This window comes from Bos javanicus, chromosome 22 (genome assembly GCF_032452875.1).
Source record: "Bos javanicus breed banteng chromosome 22, ARS-OSU_banteng_1.0, whole genome shotgun sequence".
In the NCBI taxonomy this organism is placed as follows: domain Eukaryota; kingdom Metazoa; phylum Chordata; class Mammalia; order Artiodactyla; family Bovidae; genus Bos; species Bos javanicus.
In genome coordinates, this window is record NC_083889.1 from 53,851,940 (window position 1) to 53,876,671 (window position 24,732).

General features: G+C 45.1%; 1 protein-coding gene across 3 annotated transcripts in view; it reads right to left on the reverse strand.

The window, feature by feature from the left end:
* Nucleotides 1–24,732, reverse strand: part of LARS2 (leucyl-tRNA synthetase 2, mitochondrial) — a 146,213-nt gene that overhangs the window by 23,982 nt on the left and 97,499 nt on the right. For all 3 annotated transcript variants that reach the window (XM_061397048.1, XM_061397047.1, XM_061397050.1), the window contains exons 11-14: nt 23,106–23,221; nt 22,196–22,479; nt 18,178–18,276; nt 14,893–15,030 (exon numbers count right to left, since the gene is read on the reverse strand). In XM_061397048.1, coding sequence (XP_061253032.1) covers nt 14,893–15,030; nt 18,178–18,276; nt 22,196–22,479; nt 23,106–23,221 — 637 coding nt within the window. The remainder of the gene's footprint in view (nt 1–14,892; nt 15,031–18,177; nt 18,277–22,195; nt 22,480–23,105; nt 23,222–24,732) is intronic.

Consider the following 24,732-nt stretch of genomic DNA (forward strand, 5'->3'; position numbering starts at 1 on the left):
GGAATTCCCCAGATTCATTTCATTTTCAGCATCTATTCAGTACTTTATATGGGTGGATTATAATTTATTTATAGTGCCTATTTTTTTTTTTTTTAAAGCAGTGTTAGTCACACCCTTACTGGCTGAATAGTGAACTGAAGACGTTTTCTCTTAAGAGGACAAGCAGAGGTTTGACCCTCGAACTGAAATTATTTCAGATTTGAAACTGCTGTGCAGTTTTAAAGTATGTAAGAAAGAGCTACTCCACATTCAATTTGTGGAGACCTCTGCTGAGAGCACGTGTCCGTATTTCGCTCTTATAAAGCACAGGGAGGAACATTTGAGCGAGGAGAGAGATTGACATTCTCTGCCAACATCACCCCCAGCACAACTCATCCATCAACATGAGAACCCTCGGGGGCTTCAAGCTCACGTACATGGAGTGGCTTTTTAGAGGCTCAAAGACCCAATAGATGGCATCACCAACTCAATGGACATGGATTTGAGCAAACTCCAGGAGACAGTGAAGGACAAGGAAGCCTGGCGTGCTGCAGTCCATGGGGTCGCAAGGAGGTGGACACGACTTTACGGATCAAACAACAAACAACTCAAAGACCCAATAACCTCACAGAGGCCAAGCAGAGCACAAACGCAGCTCTAGTGATGGAGGCACGGGGTGTTGGCTTTGTTAATTAACAGAATCTCATTTCACACTCGAGGCTAATACAGATGGACCCTGTAGAGAGGAAGAAGGCCTCTGGACAGGGCCCTGATTTGTACACTGTGCAGCCCGTCACAGCAGCCGTGTGGACAGATGCGGTTTAAAGGAAATTCTCCAGTGGACTCAGAGGGATGGAGTGGGACAACGGGGATGACTGAAAATGAGATGAAGGTCAGCTAGAAAAATAGGACCCCTAGTCTCTGTGTTTTAAAATCCTGTTATGAGCATGTGTATGTATGTGTGTGTGCATATGTGAGTTTGGTGGGGTGTGTGTATGTGTGGGGGTATCTGCCAAGGTGTAAAACACCCGATATAATTAACATTAAATGGAAATTAGTCAAGTTACTCAGTGTCATAGGGCCTGTCCACCATGGGACCATGTTAATTTGGAAGACGTACGTGCAGAAAAATAGTCACCCCATTGTTCTGGCTCCAAAAGCTATCTTAATAAGCTCTTTGAGTCACAAAACTGCCTTCCTTCTACCTCGCAGACATTCCACCAGCAATGTCACCACTGGCAGAATGACGTCCTTCTGTACCACGTCCCAGGAAGATCCCCAGACAACGTGAGTGATGTGAAAAATGATCTGTTACAGTGTACTTGGATCTCAGGCTGACTTTTACCCCAGAAGCACCTTTAAGGCGGAGCAATGGTGTCTGTGGTTCCCATTTCTCAGGAACACAGGCACAGAACCGTGAGGAACCTGGTGTCCTTGGGCCACACGCGCTGCATCCGGGGCAGGTTGGGGTTTGGATGCCCAAGACCCCAGATCTGCATTTTCCTCAGGAAGCTCAAGGGCCCCTGCCCGCAGACCGAGTGTGCAGCTCTCTCTGCCGCCAGCCCCGTCTGCCCTCTGGGCCTCTCCCTCCACAAATGCCCCTGGTCCTCAGAGAGGTCCCAGGGACACCTGGCTGTCCCCAGAACCAGCCACGCTCCCTAGGACTCGGCAGGAATGCCCATCTCAGCCTGAGTTCCTGGGGTAACCCAGACCCGGCCTTCAGCACTGAGCGCAGGCACCCCCTTCTCTGGTGGGCATCCCTGTCCCCTGCAGGCAGCTCTGGACTCTCCTTCGGGTCCTGCCATGTCCAGCATGCTCGGCCATGAGGAGCACGCCCAGGCTGTGTACTGATGACAACATAAATACCCGTCTACCGCCGCCCTACCCCGTAGTGACAAGGACTGTCCTTTCATCTGTCTCAGCGCTTAGCACTGTTTCCATGGACGACAGGCCCTTTAAACATGTTCAAAACACGGACGATGGATGAAAAAATACAAATGAACAGACAGACGGACGGCGGGACGGAGGGAGGAAGACATGGATGTTTGGGGCTGCCAGCTCTTGAAGCCATCTGTGCCTTCCATCCAATCTGGGGTGGCACCTGGATTTTAACCTCATTACAACAGAAGATATAACACAGTTTTAAAACAGAAGGAGAAAATCATATGGTTACTTTTACTGGGCAGACGAAGACAGTGGCTACACAGCAAGCTGAACAAGTGTCCTACGTGCGAGGGCGGCCTCCCCCACACCCGGTGGGGCCTTCCCTGGGCAGCAGTGGGCTCGACGGGGCCGACTTTTGCACACCCCCAGGGTGCACACTTTTGACCACTAGCTCATCTTTTAGGAATCTTCCTCAAATAATTTCACATGCTGCTGCCTCACACAAAGAGACACTCTGCAACGTTCTTCCTGCTGGGCTCAGTGGCAGGAGGATGAATGTGCCGTTACCGACTTAGGCTCTAGTGTCCCTGTGCACTAGTTTTTGAGGTTTTTCCTTTCCTTTCTCACTCTTAGTACATGGCTTTGGTCACTATTAATAGAAATAAGAAATATGTCCTTGGGATGGAAGAAGGGAGGGAATAATTTGGATCCCAAAGGTAAAGATTATCAGTAGGATGATCAAAATCAGTAGCTTTAAGCTTCCAGAAGGGGCAGGGGCAGAAATAAGGAGCTTGGGCTTCATTCTTGCAGGTTATTAAGTGGTGCAATGCTGCCCTCTTCTGGGGATGGATAGAATTGCAACCTTCTGGAATTTTTTTTTTTTTTTTTTCAAACTAGGGGCAGTACTAACGAAGGTTCAAATACCATACAGTCATGCTCATTTCACATACTAATAAGGTTATGCTCAAAATCCTTCAAGCTAGGCTTCAGCAGTTCATGAATGGAGAACTTCCAGATGCACAAACTGGGTTTAGAAAAGGCAGAGGAACCAGAGATCAAGTTGCCAACATTCACTGGATCAAAGGGAAAGCAAGGGAATTCCAGAAAAACATCTATTTCTGTTTCATTGATTATGCTAAAACCTTTGATTGTATGAACCATAACAAGCTGTGAGAAACTCTTTAGTAATATCAAGACCATCTTACCTGTCTCCTGAGAAACCTGTATGCTGGTCAAGAAGCAAGTTAGAACCCTGTATGGAACAACAGACTGGTTCAAGATTGAGAAAGGAGTACGGCAAGGCTGTTTATTGTTACCCTGTTTATTTAACTTATATGCAGAGCACATCATGCGAAATGCTGAGGTGGATGAGTTACAAGCTGGAATCAAGATTGCCAGGAGAAATGTAAACAACCTCAGATATGCAGACGATACCACTCTAATGGCAGAAAGCAAAGAGGAACTAAAGAGCCTCTTGATGAGGGTGAAAAGAGGAGAATGAAAAAACTGGCTTAAAACTCAATATTAAAAAAACTAAGATCATGGCATCCTGTCCCATCACTTCATGGCAAATAAAAGGGGAAAGGGTGGAAGCAGTGACAGATTTCCTCTTCTTGGGCTCTAAAATCACTGAGGATAGTGACTGCAGCCATGAAATTAGAAGACTGCTCCTTGGAAGGAAAGCTATGACACACATAGACAATGTATTAAAAAGCAAAGACATAATTTTGCTGACAAAGGTCAGCAGTTAAAGCTATAGTCTTTCCAGTAGTCATGTATGGATGTGAGAATTGGACCATAAAGAAGGCTGAGCACCAAAGAATTGAGGCTTTCGAACTGTGGTGCTACAGAAGACTCTTGAGAGTCCCTTGGACTGCAAGGAGATCAGACCAGTCAATCCTAAAGGAAATAAACCCTGAATACTCACTGGAAGGACTGATGATGAAGCAGAAACTCCAATCACTTGGCAACCTGATCACTATGAAGAGCTGACTCACCAGAAGAGACCCTGGGAGAGACGCTGGGAAAGACTGAGGGCGGAAGGAGAAGAGGGCATTGGAGGGTGAGGTGTTTGGATGGTATCACTGATTCAACAGACATGAACTTGGGCAAACTCCGGAAGCTGGTGAGGGACAGGGAGGACTGGCATGCTGCAATCTGTGGGGTCACAAAGAGTTGGGCACAACTTGGCAACTGAGCAACAATAACAACTCTAGCTGCACTGCTCGGGCCTCTCATCGCGGTGGCTTCTCTTGTTGCTGAGTACAGGCCCTAGGGGGCGCGGGCTTCAGCAGCTGCAGCACGTGGGCTCAGTAACTGTGGCGCAAGGGGCTTAGTTGCTCCACAGGATGTGGGATCTTCTCGGATCAGGGATCAAACCCATGTCTCCTGCACTGGCAGGTGGATTCTTTACCACTGAGCCACCAGGGAAGCAAGCCCCTTTATTTTTAATTGGAGGATAACTGTTTTACAATAATGTGTTGGTTTCTGCCATACAACGTTGAATCAGCCATAAGTTTACATATATCCCCTCCATCTTGAGTCTCCCTCCTACCCTTGAACCCCCCATCTCAACCCTCAACCTGTGGGATTCTGACCCTAACTCCAGGCTTTCTGCCTAAAGCTACACACTTCTCTGCCCTCATCTTTTATAACTCTCTCTCTTTTTTAAAAGTGAACTTCTAAATGAAGTAAAGTGCACATATCGAAAAGCTTGTAATTCCTACTGGTAAAACTTGAGGAATTTCCACAAGATAAACACACTGGTGTAACCAGTACCCAGGTCAACGATCAGAATGTGACCCACCTCCTGGAGGCCCCCTCCTCCCACTCCCAGGCACCGTCTCCCCACCCAGGCACCACCCGCCTGGCTGCTAATACCATGGATCAATTTTGCCTGTTTCGAAACCACTTCTACCCCTTTCAGAATGAGGGAATCTCGCGGGAGCACCCACACTGGAGGCCTTTCCCAGAAAGGCAGGCGTTCCCTCTCAGACAGCAGAGCACCCAAAACAAGGCCTGCCAGTTAAATAAGTCTTAATTTCCGAAAGTTAGCAACCACGCAACTTGATGGTTGAGCCTCATGCAGGTTGCCTTCCCCCAGGGTTGAAGCACTGCAGTGGTGGCCGGAAGGGCCATCTAGGGCAGGGATGGAAAGACTGCCCCGGTGCCCCTGCCCCCATCACGGACCCACGGCTGCATGTCCTGGTGGACTCGGGCTGAGCCTCAGGATTCTTGGGACCATGTGCTCAGAAAGCAGAGTGACACCTACCATTTGTTTATTCCGCAGCTATTTACTGAGTGCTTACAACATGTCCAGCGCTGAGCCAGGCATTTAGGGCAAGGCCAGCCCTGCCCTCACGGAGCCGGCCTGCCTGCTGTCACTGAGCCAGACGGAGGCCTGCCCACCCTCAGGGCTGCGGGGGGGAACAGAGAGTCCAGTCAGAGCTGAAGACTGACTCCTGCCACACCAAGTCCAAACTGCTCGCTCAGCCATGGAGGACTTCCGCCCCTCTTCCGCTTCCTTTCCTCTTTCTTACACGCGTTGCCCACAGGCGCTTCCGTGTCCTCACTCACTATTCCCTGAAGTGCCCATTTGTCAGAACTCTACCCCTCCTTCCAGACTCCACTCAAACGCCAAATCCACTAGGAAGGCGTCTCAGACCCTCCTGGGCAAAATTAGCTGCTGTTTCTTCGGTGTGTCCAGTGTGGTTCCTATAACTGCATTGGGCAGGTATTACATGTCACTGTGCACTCATGTGAGTTCTTTGCTGCCTGCCTTCCCCGAGAGTGGGGAGTAGGAGGATCCTTGAAGACCCCTCTGGCACCCAGTTCATCACAGATGCTCAGTTAAGGCAACTGGTTTGAGCTATGTCGAGTTTGTTTCCATGAACGAATAAACAAATCTGCAGGAGCAGAGAAGGGGACGGTGTGGAGGGGACAAGAGATGAGGGAAGAAAGGGGATGAAGGGTGGGCATGGGATGCTACTGCTTCCAAGTAGGGCCAGGCCCTTTTTGCAGAGAGAGGCATGCTCAAAGATTTCAGACTCTGTCCACCTGAAGCCCATGGGAACATCAGCAGGGAATGAGTGTGGAAGAGGGACAAATTCCACAGTGGGGCAGGGGCCCCCCAGTTCCTGGAATCCTGCTCAGTCCCCAGTGATTCCCCCTCCACTCTTCCAGGGCCTCGGGGCTCTGGGAAGCCGCTTCTCAGCCCTTTTACCCTTAGGTGTAGTTCAGCTCTGAATGAGGAGTCATGTTTGTATTTGAGCGACAACTCGGCACAGACCCCTCTTGCACTCAATCAAAAAGCTTACAGGAAAATGGGTGGCCCAAGACATGCTCATAAATCACCAGCAAGGAGGAGGCGTGGAGTGTGATACAGAGAAGCAGGTGGCATGGGCATGGGGGCCAAGGGGACGTCAAGGGTCCTGCTGGAGAAGACGTCACACCACACTGCCAAGCTCATGATTCAGATCCACAACAGTGTAATTAGTGTATTTCCCATTTGTACGTTCATTCACCAAAAGGCACCTGCGAACAAAACTGTATAAGCAACCGAGATATTCACGTGTCATAACGGCTCTGTATAGCAGGGAGCTTTATGATAAGAAAGTGAAAAGTCTGCCACTCCAAGCCACCAACAAACCCCTTCGGATTCCGAAGCCATCAAAGATGGAGGCGTTGTGCAGGGCCTCGGCCTTGGGGAAAGCCTAGATGGGTTTCACATTCATGAATACAAATTAGTGCTCTTTTCCTTGAGTCAGACTTCCTCTTACTCCTTCAATACCACCCTGAGGGTTGGATTACTTTCATATGCACCGAAGCACGGCTCTACGCAAGTAGAATGATGAAAAGTGATGGAATTGTCAAGTGTTTCCTTGACAGTCTGGACTGTGCTAACTCAGAAATTACAACTAATTCCTGCTGGGTCACAGAAAGGCATCTTTGTCCAAAGAAGGAGAGAAGGAAGGAAGGGAAGGTGGGTGTGAGGAAGGGAGGGAGGGAGAAAGGTGACTAATCATTAGGATTAACAAGGAATTTCAGAACACAGGCAGGCTATTTAAAGCATCCTTACAAAAATCACTGCATACAGGAATGTCTTAGTCAAGATGTGGCTAAAAGAATCTCAGGATTCATCAGAGCCAAAACCAGTGACTGCAGGTGACATTTTCTTACTTATGAAACCCTGGATAACCTGCTCCCCTCTCTCCTGCCTGGTCAGTCGGCTACTATGTAGATCTGGAAAGAAGAAAGCAGAAAGCTGCAGATCTCTGAAAACAGTCTCTAATTGGGACTTCTCAGACTAACTTCACCTTGCTCTTCGTCCCTGCCCTGAGTCCAGGGCCATCGTGTTCACATAATTGGCCTGTTTCTAAGCATGGAGACGTGGCTTGTCTGAAAATATCACTGTTTCCATTTCCTAGCAGATAGCCAGGGGCCTGGAAGGAAGTCTTATTAATACCATGAGACTCAGGTAAAGTCTTTCTTTTTTTCCTTACCTTTTCCTAATAGCTCCATTTCTGGTGTGATTAGAAAAAGCTCCCTGGACCACAGATGGAGGCCTGCTGAGCTCACAATGGTCAGTAGCTGGCTGTCAGCACGGGAAGCAGCAGCTTCTGACGCCACCCCACCCTTTGATGACTGCAAACTGCAGACAGAACGTCAATTCTGGGAATTTAGTCTCTCTGGGTTGTATGAGCAGCTGAGGCTGATGCTGACTCCCCTCCAACCCGCTACTCCCCCATGCTCACAAATCACATTGCATGCCCAGCACACTTCCCTGCTTCAGAATATAAACTGTAAATGACTTCGCTTTATTTTCTGTTATAGAGTCACATAGTCATTGGGGAAAAAAACATCTGGGGAAAAAACCATTAAGAAATAATAAAATCATCAATAAGCTCACCATCCAGAGAGAACCAGTGTTAACATGCTGACATAATTTTTTTTCTAGTCTTTTCTCTTGCTTTGTGTGTGTACTGGTGTGTGTACATGTAAAGACAGAGAATCAAATTGTATCTACAAATTTCTGCCTTGGTTTTTTCACTTCTTATTACTTCAGATGTATTTCTCCTTGGTGTTCAACATCCTTTGTAATATATATAAAGAGTTGTATGGAGTCCTCCATAGAGATGGAGTATACTTTGCCCTTTCTCAGCATTCTGGGGCATTTAGGTTTGGGGTAATACTTGAAATCATACTTATATGGACATTCTTGTGTATTAGTTTGTGTTTTAGGATAGATTTCTAGAAGTGCAATTAGTGTGCCCCAAACTATTTTTTAAGGCACTATTTTATGACTATTTTTAAAGCACTCCCTCTATACTGCTAAAATGCTTTTCACGAAGATTGTTCCCAACTGTAGTGCATGAGAGACCCGCTCTCGCTGGGATGCTGTACGGAAAACGCTTATTTTGTGTTCCTTTTGCTGCCAACAAGATAAACATTTTAGAGTATGTTTACTGATCACTTGCATTTCTTCTTTTGCAAATTTCCTGTTGACATAACTTCCAGCTTAATCATCAACCTGACGTTTCAGACACACAATAAAGGCACCAGTTGTACCATGGGCTGGCACTTCTAATCCAGAGGCCAGTTTCTTCTTATAAATGGTAAAGAGCCCTTCTGGAAATTCAAACCGCAGACCTAAATGTGCAAGTGATGAAAGAAAGGGCCCGGGCTCTTTTAGGAAATAGGAAGATTATTAGATCCACATAAACCTTTGCTTTTGTATTTGAAGACATTTAACCAGAATCAGAGAGTGAAAAGGGTACTCAGAGGTGACTGAATCCCCAATCTATGAGGCCAGGGAGAACCACAGGGGTTAGAACTCTCATCTGCACCACTAATCACAGGACCAAGAGCAGGAAGCAGAGGTTTCAGGACTCCCAGTCCAGACCTACTACCTGAGACAGTGGCCAAGCGACTGACTGAGAAACGAAAAGCGGGACAACTGAAGTCCCAAGTCCCTCCTGATAAAACAAAAGGCATACAGAAATAGACAGGAAATTCCAATTTATACACATTTCGAAAAAGGAGCTAATAAATAAAGAGAAACACACACGTGATTGACAGGTCTCAAAATTTCACCCTAGACCAGCTTGATAAAGTTGTTTGGGGGCTTTAAAATAAATGCTAATTGGAGAGCTCTGAATTACTCACCACAGAAAGTGGATGATTTTCATTTCATCTGAGGCCAACTGGTTTACAAAACACCTCCACTAAAGAGGTAATGCTCAGAAATAAAGAGTTTTCAGACGCTACTGTTGCCCTGATGTGATTGAACAGGAGCAGTGCTGACAAGTGTGCTGAGAAACAGAGATAAGATGACTTTCTGCACCTTCTTCAGAAAGGTCAGCCTTCTGAGGACTTAACTCTCCCTCTTTTGGGGGGAGTATGAAGGCATGGAATAGAATTGAACCATCTTGGGAAGAATTTTTAAAATATATATTGCATAGGTATATTTCTATTTATACCATACAGTTGGCCCTTAAAGTTGATGGTAAGGCAAATTCCAGGTGGACCTCAGGCTTTGCAAATTTTAGAAATGTATTTAATAGAAACAAGTCACATCCAAAACAGTGTTTTAAAATTATGTCGGAATGCTACAAATCTTTTTCTGCTTGACTGTAGTCTGAAAACAATGCAAACAAGTTGGAAAAGTAGCCAGGTCCTGTCCTACATCTTAAATTAGTTAGCCATTAGGTAATTTATTGACTCATTCATTCCTTCTACAAATAATGGTTCCAAGGCTGAGAAATGCACCCTACTGTTAAGAAGCCAGAAATCATTTGTGGTCTTTGTTTCTAGACCTGGATGCGTGCATGCATGCTCAGTCATGTCTGACTCTTTGCGACCCCATGGACTGTAGCCCACCAGGCTCCTATGTCTATGGGATTTCCCAGGCAAGAATACTGGAGGGGGTTGCCATTTCCTACTCCAGGGGATCTTCCCAAACCAGGGATCAAACACATATCTCTTGAATCTCCTGCACTGCCAGGCAGATTTTTTTTCCACTGAGCCACCTGGGAAGCCCTAAACCTACATGAGAAGGAATTATTTCTCAGGTTGTACTAGATGTGTGAACTTAGCCTTTCTCTATCCAACTTTCCCTATCCCAAGGAGAACATTTCCTTTGAAGAACATACATTTTACTCTGTTTATATCAATGGGGTTAAACTCAACTGATTGAAACAAATATTTGCTGAGATAATGTCCATGAGACTGTGATAGTTAACAGGACACAGGTTCCATCCCCCAGGGTAGCTTATATCTAGTGAGGTAAAGAAGTTTCCACAAAGAAGAAATGCAAGGCAGAATGGCAAATGGTATAATCTAAGTTACAAACACTGTAACTACAGTCAGCCCTCTTTATCTGTGGGTTCCAAACCTGTGGATCAACAAACCATCAATTCAAAAAAAAAAAAAAAAAAAAAATCCAGAAACTTCCAAAAAGCAAAACTTGAATTTGGTGTAGCCAGGCAATTTACATAGCATTTACACTGTATTAGGCATTATAAAATTATCTAGAGATGACTTAAAGCATTCAGGAGAGTGTAAGTTACATACAAATAATACTACACCATTTTGTATGAGGGATTTCAGCATCTACTGATTTTGGTATCAGTGGGGGTCCTGGAACTAATCCCTAGTGGACACCAGGGATGACTGTAATTTATCAATACTTCCCTGAGGGTTAATGCTATTAATGTGTTTAGTGGCCTTCTGATGCAGATGGGTTAATTTTTACACATGAATGTCTCTGGGACTAATGAGAATTATTTTAAGCATTTAATTTATATCCTAAATTAGCTTTCTGTAGACTTAATCCATGTGTGCATGACCAGAATGTGGGAACAGATCTGAGGACGGGGTAAAAAGGGAGGGAGCTTTCGAGGCACTTCATTTTAATGAAATTGGATTTTAGAGGTTCTGAAAGTGACTTAAGGTGACTGCTAAAATAAATTACAATATATCCATATGACAGACAACTATGCGTAAATTATAAATGCTGATGTAGAGAGATCACCAAGATATATTATAAAATAAAAAAGCAAAAGACATATATATAATATATGAAACATTTTAAAATGAGTATATCAATAGATACAAAATATTTTTCTGGAAGAAATCAAGAGAAACTGTTAACAGTTGAGAAGGGTAGAAGGTAGGCTGCAGGGAGGAAGATTTCAATGTTTACTTTCTATGCAGTTAAATTAAAAAATTTTAATTTTAGACATGTATTACTTTTTCATTATTTAATATTTTAATTGTTAACATCAATTAACTGGACAGAGAGATGACTAGATATATTTTCCCCTTTTATTCTCTTCAATTAAAAAACATTCTAAAAGGTTGTTGTATGAAAAAAACCAAGCACAGCAACAACTGAAAAAAAACCCTCAGGAATGGTGCTCCAGGCAGAGTGGCAGACAAAAGAACCTGAATTACTGTCCTGATGACAAACAAGTGAAAAAGCCAGATCGGACACAAAAAACACATTGTTTTAAGTGTGTTATTGAGTTGGCAAACTAAGAAATGAGGTTGAAATAAATCTATTTTTAGGTAAATAAGAACTAACAGTTGGTCCTTTACTTAAAAAAAAAAAGAGACTCTAAAGTATTAATATTAATTTATGTTTCAGATAAAAGGGAAATGATTTCAGATGTTCAAGTCAGAGATGCAAGAAGCAAGAGTGAGAAAAGATTAATAAGTATGTGGATCCAATGCAATTTCAGTTGAACGCCCAACAGATAACCTCTGTGGAATCTGACAAGCGGAATCTGAAATGTATATGGAAGAACAGAAGTCCAAATATATTAATAGTCAAGGTACTCCTAAAGAAAAAGGACAGAGTAGGAGGACTGCCCTTACTGGATATTGAGACTTGTAGAATTAAAATAAACAATGCCAGTAAATAACTATTAATGGCATGGAAAAAAGCAAATAGACCAATGGACCAAAGAAAAAAAAAGACCCTATAAATAGGTCCTTGCATATTCACAAAAACTTGATTTATGATGGAAAGGGCACTGCAGATCAGTGGGGGAAATAATAGACTATTCCATTAAAGATATTGAGACACTAAAAGCAGTTGCCATAAAGGAAAAGATTATTAAAATTTACTACATTAAATTAAGTTTCTGTTCATCAAAAGACACCATAAAAATAAGACAAGCCAAGAACTGGGAAGAAATATTGCAATACACATAGCATCCAGAATATTTATAGAATTCCTACAACTGATAAAAGACAGCCCAGAAGAAATAAGGGCAAAACACACAAGCAGGGATTAACGGAAGCAGAAACACAGAAGCTCATAAACAGAATGAAAACATGCTAAACTTCATTAAGTCTTTAAATTCAAATTTAACTCACAAAGTCATCCACTATATAACCACAAGTCTGACAAAAGTCTTACAGTTGGATAATACAGTCAGCCCTCTGTGTTTTATGATCCGTGGTAGGTTGAATCCAAGCATGTGGAACCCCTGGATATCAAGGGCCGACCATGGCAACTGAGCACCTGCAGATGTGGTACCCTCAGCAGGTCCCAGAACCCGTCCTCCACGGAGATGCGGGGATGGCAGCACTGTATGTTGTAGTGGTGAGGATGTCAAGTAATCAATACGATGCTCACCTCTGGTGGTGCCAGTGTAGGTTTCTATCATCAATCTGAAAGCCAGCCTGGGTTTCTTACTAAAGTTGATCATGTGAGTAATCCTACAACTCGGGAATCCCACATATATAAGATAAGCACATATCTTTGAGAACTGCTCATGTGTGTATGTCAGGAAACATACATGGATGCTCCTAGCAGTTTTGTTCATAGCTGCACAAAACAGCCCAAGGACATTAATGATATGGACATGAACTGAACTCTGTATTAGAAACTCTATTCCAAGCAATCGAATACCAGATGGCAATAAAAGAGAAATGCAACTACTCAATGCAGCAAGATGGATGAAATTCCAAAAATGCTGAGCAAGGGAAGCAAGAGAGAATATGTGAAATATGATTCCGTTTATACAAAGTTCAAAGACAGAAACAACACATATATCTTAAAATATTCATCACTGCCAATTATTAAAGAAATGCAAATCAAACTGAACTGAGGTGGCACCTCACACCAGCCAGAATGGCTATCATCAAAAGTCTACAAACAGGACTTCCCTGATGGTCCAGTGGTAAGGAGCCCGCCTGCCAGTGCAGGAGACAGGGGCTTGATCCCTGGCCTGGGAAGGTTCCACATGCCTTGGGGCAACTAAGCCCTTGCTCTGGAGCCCTCGAGCTACGACTACTGAATCCTGTGCGCTCAAGAGTCCACTTTCCGAAATAAGAGAAGCCACCTCAACGAGGAGCCCACGCACTGCAACTAGAGAGCAGCCCCCGCTTGCCACAGCGTGAGAAAGCTCACACACAGCAATGAAGACCCAGCACTGCCGTAAATAAATGAATAAGATTTTAAAGGTCTACAAATAACAAATGCTGGGTGCAGAGAAAAGGTAACCCTCCTACACTGTTGGTGGGAATGTAAATTGGTACAACCACTATGGAGACCATAATTTGAAAAGATATATGCACATCCACGTTCACTGCAGACATTAGCCAAGACACAGAAGAAACCTAAATGTCCGTCAGCAGAGGAACGGGTAAAGAAGATGCCATACAAATATACGACGGACTATGACTCGGTCACAAAAAAGAGTGAAATAATGCCACCTTCAGCAACATGAATGGACCTAGAGATTATCATGCTAAGTGTAGTGAATCAGACAGAGAAAGACAAATATATATCACTTGTAGGTGCTATCTAAAAAGATGATACAAATGAACTCATTTACAAACAGAAATAGAGTCACAAAGGTAGAAAACAAACTTGTGGTTACCAAAGTGGAAAGGCTGAGGGGAGTGATAAATTAGGAGTTTGGGATTAACATATACACAATAATATATATAAAATAAATAATCAACAAGGACCTACTGTACAGCACAGGGATCGCTACTCAATGCTCTGCAATAACCTATATGGGAAAAGAATCTGCAAAAGACGGTTTTACATAAATATATATATATATATATATGTACATATGAAACCGAATCACTTTGCTGCACACCTGACACTAACACGAGGCTGTAAATCAACCGTACCTCAGTGTAAGACGGAAATTAAGTCAGAATACATCCAGAAGTAATAACTTTAAGAAAAGCAAGGAAATGCATAATTCAACATTCAGAAATGGCACTGTGTGAGGGGAGAGGCAGAGGTGTAGGAATGGGGATGATCTGATTGGAGAGGGCAGCCTGGGTATTCTAAGGGGCCTCTAAGACTCTATTTCCAAATGTGACAAGGGGGTGCATGGATGGTCATTCTATTTTAAAAATTGTATAATTTTATAATTGTATAATACATTAAATATATATATTATACACATTATATATATGCACACACATACACACACACATATATATATACATATATATATGAGGTATTTCATGGGAAAGAAGCCCACACACACATCTTTCTGAACACCATGGGGAACAGATTACAGACCAACAGGGAACGAATTTCTCAATGGATTTCCCCCTAGCTTTTAATCCATCATACACTTTTATCAGTGATATATTGAGACAGGATTCAGTCAAGCTTGGAAACACAGCGGACACTGACGGACCTGATGATAAACATGACCTCGCACGAGAAGCTATAAAAAGCCATGTAACATAATGAAAGCTCTCCACTGCCTCCCAGGTGAAAAGTCTCCATTAGCAGAGATTTAACTCCACCTAACAGAGAAGAGCTGAAGCGAAGATCCTGTGTGAGCAGGCAAACGGCACGGGCTGGGACTGACTCAACAGCACAAGTGGCCTTCCAACGTCAAGGCTGACAGTGACCTCGGAAGCACACTTGAAAAATAAGAGTTCTTCTGCTACATATGTATTCACCTTGCTCCAGAAGAACTGACACCTGCTTTCAGCTGCTATTCAAGAAACCGAATTCTTTTGCAAAGCAGTGTAAATGCTCACCTGTGTTTGACCATTTTTTGATCGTGGCAAAAATGACTGAAGAATCTTGCATAGAACAAGTGCATGACAGCATGCTCTTTCCCTCCAATGTACAAATCCACAGGCATCCAGTAATCTGCCAAGGCTGCGCTGAAAGGGCTGGGAGGAAGAGAGATGGTCATTTATTAAAAAAAAACGTACTTTGTTACAACTGCATAAATTAGACAGACATTATAATTTGCATATTCCCTGAAATAAATTACGTGAAAGAAAAACAGTGATTTTCATTATAAAATATAATGAGAAGCTTACATAAGACAGGAGAAAAATGTCAGAGCAATATTAATTTATGAAATTTACAAGAACTGTTTCAGAAGCCATTGCTGACACATTTTAACAAATGTGATTTTCACTTAGAATGAGGACAAAAGGAATATATACCAGCACTAAAGGTATTTCTGTACAAAGCATATATTTGACTGTCTAGTTTTATTTTAATTTTTATTACCATAGACAATAGAGATTTTTGAGTTCTTACCAATAGAGGGCAATATGGCACTTAAAATGGAGACCCACGCAGATACTAAACATTCATTTTAAAACAGAAATTCTGTCTTAAAAGTAGCCTCAAAATGCAGATAGTCAGCAAGAGCCTGTATATGCTTCTTAAAATGCCCTGAGTATACGTAGAGTAATTAAAATAGCCCAAGTCTCTCTCACCCAACAAGTATTTTTTGGTCAATGGAGGTCCTAAAAGAAAAGTTTCCTCACTGGAAGCATCATTCCCAATCCTAATGGATGCCAGGGAGGAAAAGGCCACTCCCTCTCTTTCTAGCTGGGGTTCTTGTCGGGTGTGGGGTTGGTGGGGGGTGGGAGGGAGAAACAGCACTGGCTGGGGACAGATCGCTTCATCCCCAAGTTAAGGCCCTCTCTTGAGGTCATCCAGTGAGGCAAACCTTGGCCTGTGGAGGATCTGAGCCCCATGGTTTCCTGTGTTTGTGAATTCTCCTCCCCACACCTCAAGCACGTTTTCCCCAGCTCAGGCTGGAAGCAGGAGCCCAGGGCTCGGCAGGTGGGCCTGGCCAAACACCCTGTGTTTGCATCTTAATACAGCTTGGCTTTCTCTCCTCCAGCTAGGATGCCAGAATTCTGGCAAAATTCTAAATAATGTTTCTTTGTGAAAAATGGCTCCCTGGAGAAATGTGACTGCTCACGCAGGCGACAGAAAAGCAAGGGAAGTCAAGGATGGTGCCTGAAAGTAAGCTTGAAGTAAACTGAGGAGTGAGACAGTGGAAGTAGCTCTAGCTGGGATCTATGATCTATCCTGGAGACCACCCAGTGAGGTACACGAGGCAGCATGGGAACGCACAGCAGCATTTTATGAGGGAAATGACGTGGCGGTTGGGGTTCCACACCGGGGGCTGTGAAGGTCTCAGGGTGCGTCTCGCCACTCAGGGGCCCCTCATTAAGCCGGAGTCTCCGTCATCTGTAGAAAGGTTTTCCCTTGAAGCTTTCTGAGAGGTGGAGAGTCTGGTTTCCCCTGCGCTGTAAGGCTGCTCTTCCTAAATTACTGTTGCCATTGTTGAGTCGCTGTCTTTCCGACTCTGCAATCCCATGGATTGCAGCATGCCAAGCTTCCCTGTTTTTCACTGTCTCCCGGAGTTTATCCAAGTTCATGTCTATTGAATCGGTGATGCCATCCAACCATCTCATCCTCTGCTGCCCTCTTCTCTTCCTGACCTCAATCTTTCCCAGCATCAGGGTCTTTTCCAATGAACTGGCTCTTCACATTAGGTGGCCAAAGTATCGGAGCTTCAGCTTCAGCATCAGTCCTTCCAATGAATATTCAGGGTTGATTTCCTTTAGGATTGACTGGTCTGATCTCCTTGCTGTCCAAGGGACTCTCAAGAGTCTTCTCCAATACCATAGTTCAAAAGCATCAATTCTTCAGCGCTCAGCCTTCTTTCTGGTCCAACTATCACAACCATACGTGAAATGGAAGGCAATAAAAGCTCCTTTGAGAAGGAAGACCCAGAAGAGGGGCCTCTCTGTGGGTTGGCCGGGGTTGCCTGGTTGGTCCCAGCCACGGCAATCCCTCTGTGCCCTTTCTGCCTCTGCCAGCTGCTGTTCACTCTGGCTCCTGCTCATTTCTGCACAGCCTCCACGTGAATCACAGAATAGCAGAACTGGGGCAGGCAGGAGCGCCCGTCTCCCTGGAAATACATTATCTCCCAACCAGCGAAGAAAATGGGTACATTTTTATACCTGGCCTACAGGGTTTCAGTATAATGGTTCTCCTGTGGACAAGAGCGAGTTGGCAAGGTCCCTGAAGCGCAGTGTCTGTGGTTTCCTGTGCTCTGCATCAGTCTTCTTTTGTTCTCATTTCCTTCTCTACCCATCTACCTATTGCTCTCTTTCCCTTAATTATTTTTGTCAAAGAAGCACATGCACATAGCTGACAAAAACAGTCCTAAAACGTTTATAATGTAGAACAGTGGTGTCCAGCCCCATTCCTTCACCACCCTCCCCCTACACCTCCTACCTGTCACTTAGCCACTTTTAACCCTTTCAGATGCTTTTTTCCTGGCAATTATTTAAAAATATGTTTATATGCTTTGTTCATTTATCAGTATTGGAAATTATCTAGTGACCGTATATGCTAAGAGGTCATGCCCTCAGCTCACTGACTCTCTCTCTTCTACCCTCCCTGTACACTTGCATCATTACTTTCATTTAAGTTAATAACTTTACATATTTGTGACTGCACAAGTGCAGTTCACTGCAGGGCCAACAAGGGTATTACCAAAGCTCTTCCTTACTCTTCTTCATTTTTCCTATACCTGGGATTTACTTGGCTCTGAAGAATCTAATTTAATAATTGAGCACACTCACTATAAGAGCCTGTTTCAAAGAGCACAGTTGACCCATGGCTTCCAGCTCTTTCATCTCTGGACCCACTGGGGTTGATGGCAGCCTGTGCCCTCCTGGGAGGAGCGGATCAGAGCAGGCATTGCCTCCTGACTTGGGACTCTCGGCATTTCCCATCCGGCCTGCTCAAGATTTTCAAGCTGTGCTGGGGTCTGAGGCTCTTCAACCCAATCCTCCTGCCTTCATCCTTTTCTTTCATCGGTGTCAGACCTATATCCCAGTCCAGGGCTTGCCTGCCGACTCCCGCTCCCTCACCTCTTTATTCCCCAGAGGCACCTTCCCCCATAAATCTCTTGCCCATTGAATTCTATCTTGATGTTTGCTTCATGGAAGACCTAGACCAACACATGCTCATGAATTCAGCAGGGCTTTCTGTACCTCTGAGTATTCTGAGGGTCAGTATATCTGAAGTAGTACCAAGCAGAATCCACAAAGGTATCCATTGTATCTGTCTCTCTTGTGGCTGCTCCTTTGCACCTAAGAAGGAAAGAAAGTTCATCAATTGGTTTCTTTTTAAGTATTAATGCATTTTCCACCAGCTTTTCAGAAAGCTATAACAATTAGTACGAATTCAAAATGTCACAAGAACAATGCCACATCATGAAAAGAACAATTCACGGTATGGGCTCTCTTTGTACTGCAGAGTACACCATGCTTTAAAGAAACTTAAAAATGTAAATCTTCGACAATTATAAAAGCCCATATTCTCTACTTCTCTGAACTGAACATGGTAGAGTATCTAACGGCAATCTTCTCTCTTTATGCACTCACTTCTCTCTTAGGCATGTCACGACTGTCTTCAGCCAGTGCCAACTACTCACTGATGCTCCTGGGGCACATCAGTTTATGAAGAGAAGTTGAAAACCAAATGTAGTGAGATACTGCGCTGAAAAATGAACTTTTTTTTTTTTTTCTTCCTATCTCTATCTCTTGGGTGAGAGGAGCAGATATCCACAGGGGGTGACCTCAGGAAGATAAGCCACCATGGAGACCCAAAGGCAGAAGTGTGCTGGAGCAACTCATAACAGTTTGTGAGGACTGACTCTTGAGATCTCTTCCCAACAACAGTGGGACGACGGAGTGATGCCAAGGGGTCGTCTGAAGTTAGCCCTTGGAGGAAGTACCTGTACCATAGAAATGGGTCAGCACTACAGATCAGAAGCCCCCCTCCAGTGATCTACTTAGTACACACTCACCAACACACCACTGTCTAAAGGAAGGCTCCTCACAGAAGGTGAAGACAGCCCCACAGTTCAAGACAGTGAGTGGAGGGAGATGCGTGGCATGTGAAGGGTTGAAAACAAAAAGCAGTGCTCATCCTAGGGATGTGATACGTGGAGAGGACTGAGGTTTCATAAGGGCCCAACTACCAACCAATTTTGAAACATGTCAGTAGGATGATGGCCCAGCGGACTGGAGCCATAAGCCACCACTTCTGGGAAGGCAAGAGACAGTACCCTTAGCCAAGCCTGGCCAAGGAAGGTGCTTGGCTCCCTTGAAGACCCCTCAAAGGCATGGATCAGTAGTGGATGGGGGTTGACAGCTATTAGCAGGGACCCTTTGTGGCTGTGAGAAGCCACAGCAGGAGAACACAGCTCGGACTCCAGGCTCTCCCTTCTGAAGCATGGAAGCGGAACCAACCACCCCTCTCAATGCTGCCTTCTTGGTGGGATGAGTCCTCGGTGGCGGGGTGGGGGGGCGGTTCTTGGAAAATTTGAGGAGGGGGATGAGGCGCCCCAAAGAGGAAGTGATGAATCCTTTGCTAATTTAGCACGTAAGGGTTTCAGTCTGCTTTTAATTTTAAAAATAAAAGGAGGCATTAAAAAAAAAATAAAAGAAGCGTTGCCTTTATATGCTGCATATGTGAAGCAGTTGGTACTGGCTTTCCAAATATTACTGGAGGAAACAGCCACTCCCCACCTCCTGCTTATTAAATGGAAGTGGCTGAGCACAGAATATAGGAGCCCACACCTGGCAGGGCTCTGGGGCCTCATGCCTCTCAGTCAAGGGGCCTCCAACTGGGAACAGTGGTGGTTCCAGGGGAAGGGGCTTACCAGAGAGAGCCCCAAGGGACCCCTAATCCTGTTTCCTACCACCCAGGGCTGCTCTAAGAATCTGATCTCAAAAGTGCATCTCTAAACGAAAGCCAGGTCTCTTTATTTGGAGAGCAAGCACCCAGAACACATACTATTTTGGGGAAATCATTAGAAGATAAATGTCTCTTCTTCTTCCTCACTGTTAGGGCACACATACAATTTAGGAAGAAAACGCAGGGACTCAACTAATAAAAGAGACTGATATCTGACCAAAACTTGCCATGCTGATTTTTTAAATGGTCATGGTGCATTTGAAGATGACCAACACTTTTTATGGCTGACACTAAAAGCTGGATTATACAGAAGAGACTACTTGGAAAATGGGAGGCAGACAATGGTGACAGTGACAGTGTTACTACCATCATCAGCCCCAGCATTAATAAGACTAAAACTGGGTGGTGGGCACCAAGCCAAACGCTTCCCGGGCTTTGTCTCATTTAATCCCAGTAACTCTGGGGATGCTGAAGTAGACACTACTGACGTTCCCACTTTGCAGATGGGTAACTAGGGTTCAGAGAGGTTGAGAAATCCGTTCAAGGTCTTGGAGCTCAAGGGTAACGAATCTACCTCTGCTGGACTCTGGTGCCCATGGTCCTTACCACTGGGCTGTCCCGCTTGGCCACACGGCTCAGCAGCTCTCAGCCCTGCAAGCTCATCAGATTCAACAGGGAGCCTTGACCAAGCCCACACCTGGGGTCTGCTCTCCAGGCATCAGTAGACAAGGTAGATCTTATCCCCACCACCAAGGCCCTGGGCTGCCACAATGGGTGGGCTGAAGGCTGCCCATGTCTCCAACAGAGAAGTACTTTGTTACTGCTTATTAACAAAAAGGGTGTGCTAACTCTCCCCTACCTGGCCCAGAGCTTCCTACATTCCTGCAAGCCCCATCGCAAACCTCAAAACTGCCTGAGTGAGCTCGTGGGTGAACTGCTGGCAGGTCAGGGCAGAACATCGCCAACACTTCCAGTTACAGAGTGTCTGCTAGGAGCCACTGTGCAGGGTTCCATGAGTTAATTCTAGTCTTCTGAAACCCCTTCATGGGGTTATTTTCACTCCTGATAAGGAAATCAATGCTCAGTGAGCTTATGTGACTCTCCCAAGACCACATAGCTAGTGAAGAGGCCGGGTCAGGACCTGAAGCCGTGAGTGTTGTCTCGCCAGCCTGAGCCACGCATGCGCACTGCTGTCCAGTCACTCAGTCGTGTCTGACTCTTTGCGATGCCATGGACTGCAGCCCACCAGGCTCCCTTGTCCTTCACTATCTCCCAGAGTTTGCTCAGACTCGTGCTCATTGAGTCGATGATGCCATCCAACTAGGTGGCTACCTAATTACTGACCTAGAGGTGGTAGTAAGAGGACTAAGTTATTTCAAAACTTTAAACAACCCCATCAGGGGAGCATGTGTATATCTGAAGTAAAATTTTTTTAAAAAAAAAAAAACAAAAAAAACCACCCCATCACGATCTACAAGGCAGAGAAAAACAGCTTTTCCATACAAGGACGAAGGGAAATACTACACTTTGGTATCTGTTATTTACTTTTTAATCAGTTGGAATGGCATCCTAAAAAATCACACAGGAGGGACTTCCCTAGAGGTCCAATGGTTAAGACTTCGCCTTCCAATGCAGGGCGGGGGAGGGTTCGATCCCTAGTCAGGAGCTAAGACCCTGACATGTCTCAGGGCCAAAAAATCAAAACACCAAAGCAGAAGCTATACTGTAAAAAATTCAATACAGATTTTAAAAATGATCCACATCAAAAGATCTTAAAAAAAAAAAAAAATGGGAGACATGCCAGTGAATTGACAGAAAACATAATCCTACTTCCAAAATGAGAATTAAGGAGATATGACATATTTCAGGATATTAAAGAATGAGACCCCTGAGTACACTTGTCCTCGTAGCTACTATCCTGCTGCTTGTGATAAAATCTCCACTGTTATCATAGTCACTCTGTGGGAAAACCGCAAGGCATTTACTCTTTTCTCTGAGAAGCTCTTTGGAATATATAGCGAAGGAAAGTGGTCTTTTCCAAAAGTGAAGGCAAGTGGTCTTTTCCAAAGCTATGATGAAAATGTGTAGCTTTTCCATCAGTTGGATCGGCTGTTTCAGGGAAAGATGTGAATTGATATTGTTGCCTCCACCAGCCCAGAGGAGAGAAGAGGGCACCCATCACAGGGCTGGGCTCCAGATTCCAGCCTCCTCTTTCTAAGGTTGCAAAAGACCTATGTTATTCTTTCTAACCAAGCAGAAGTCCGAGAGGAGAGGTAGCAATCGTGGCCGAGGGGTGTGGCTCCTTACCTAGGACAGGAGCAGTTTACCCACTCGGAAGCTGAGGCCAGTGGGGAGCCTCCCTTGCCAGTGAGAGAGGTGATGCTGGGCAAGGTCACGGGCAAGTCCTCCAAAGGCACGGGCAGGGGCCCGCAGGCCGGGCAGTGGACCACGGGGATGGGCGTGCCCCAGTAGCGCTGCCTCGAGACCAGCCAGTCCTTCAGTTTACCACTCGTCACGTCACCGCCCACTCTCTCCCTCCGGGCTTTCTGAGTCAGGGCGAGAAATGCATCCTGCCGCTTCATACCTGTGAACTGAGAGGGCAAGGAGAGCGGTAAGAATGAGCTGCTCCCCTGAGGCCACCACCCTGGACTGCCACTGTCTGGAAATAAGTATCTGGGGAGAAGAGAGGGCTCTAAAAGGAAGAGCCAACTTTGGTCAACTGCCTCAAGGAACCAGTTTCCCTGGAGGAGGTCATTTTTCTCATGCAGAAGATTCCCAAAATAAGGTACTAGCTATTCTGACAACTATACTATTCAGGGATCAGGTTCAACTTGGAGTTGAGAAGCTTCTAGATCTTGAAAAAGAGCATTATTTTGGGCTTCCCTGGTGGTCCAGTGGCTAAGGCTCCATGCTCCCAATACAGGGGACCTGGGTTCAACCTCTAGTCAGGGAGTTAGATCCCACGTGTCGCAACTAGGGATTCACATGCTGCAATTCAGATCCTGTGCGGCCAATAAATAAATAAAAGTAAGTGATAATAGTAATAAAAGAACATTATTTTGGTTTCATAGATTTCGAAACGAGGCTGCACGACTGTTAGGTGTGGAGATGAATGCAATGGTAAATGGTAGGTTGTAACTTGCATCAAGGGGAAAATGCATCATGAAGCTCACGTGAAGACCATGAGTTTAGAAGTAAATTCTTAGGCCCCACCAACCTCCGCGGAGCCGCTCAGCCTCTCTGTGCCATCTGGCGTCGTTTCAATGACTTCGGAGTAGGACAGGCCCAGGGTTTGGGCCAAGGCGGAGTCCTCTAAGCTGGTGCTGGGAATTCCTGTTCAAGGCGAAGAAATACAAAATGTCTTCTTTGCAAATGCCCAAATCACAAAAGGACTGCCAGCGCGGGCACTCAGCATTAGCTTTTGAAGGGAGACTCTATCTTTTTCAGTCAGAGAAATGATCAAATCACATCGCATTCACTGAGAAAAGGGAATAATCTTGGGGAAACTCACCACCCTGACACAACGGTGTTCAGTACTGACACTACTTTCAGTTGTCTTATTCCTTTGTTTACTTTCTTTAAAAACAACCACTTGTAATTCTAAAATTCACAATTTTGGGTGCTTCTGTCACTTGAACAGCGAATCACAAGCACCTGGGGAAGCCTGGTCTTTGAATTCCTTCAGGGACACAGGACAGTGGGGTGCTCCTGATCAGCAGGGCTGACTCCGCTAGCGTCTCCCAGCACCCCAGAAACATCCACTCGGGCAGGAAGTGGAAAGCTGGCAACTGTGTTTCTCCACACTGTGCTTTGTTCCCAGAGGCAACAGTACATTCTGAATAGACATTTAGTCTTCAACCCACATACGCCCCTGAGGAGACAGAGCTGAGTGTAAGGAAATCGCTCATTCAGAGGATCAGGGCCTGCTGTTTCAGCTTCAGCTCTTCAGAAAACAGGCTTTTCAGCTGTCAGTTCTGTAGGCCAGGGTTTCTCCACCTGGGCCCTATGTGACATTTTGAAGTTGGCTGTGGGGCTGTTCTGTGCAGTGTAGGAACTGAAGAGCTTCCCTGGTCCCTACCAGCAGAAATGTTTCTACAGTTGCCAAATGTCAGTTGATGCCCAAATCACCCCTGGTTGAGAACTCGTGTTGTAGGGACAGCTGTCAAAACTGCTGACATCCTTGTGGACACAGCACGCCACACGGCAACCGAGAGAGAGAAGACTAAGGGTCAGACACACGTCAGGTCGCCATGAACAACCTCTCTGGAACGCTGCCCTACAAGGGTGATTTAATGTTTAGGGTGTGGGTTCTAAACCTCCTTGGTAAGATAGAAAATGCCACGGCATGACGGAAAGCTCTGTGGTGTTTGTTCCAGCTGAGATTATTAACAAAAAGCATGTAACGAAGCAAATAAACTGTCAGAGTGGACTTGAAAGACCCCGAAGGGTGAGGACAGATGGCAAGCAATGGAGACTGCCGAGAAGTGGTCATGGACGAGGAGGGGGGAGAGTCATTTACTCCAGTCCTGTGGGGTCTGGGGGACCTCAGAGCACTCTTCAAATGGAGACGTGATCACAGGTTTACCTGACCGCATCAAGCTCGCGCTGGGCCACCGTGCTGGCCATGTGGGGCTCAGCAGAATGTAAACCATTTGTAACATGCCGGTAAGATGGTGAAAACCCTACTTCATCTTGTTTACTTTTGTTTCTGTTATTCTTGGAGGGCAACAGACGATAACTTAGAAAATGTTAATCATGGAAGTATGTGAAATGAAGACAATAGGAAAAATGATTTCCCAGGCATACCCAAGAAAATCAGATTTCTCTTTTTCTTTTACCCTTTT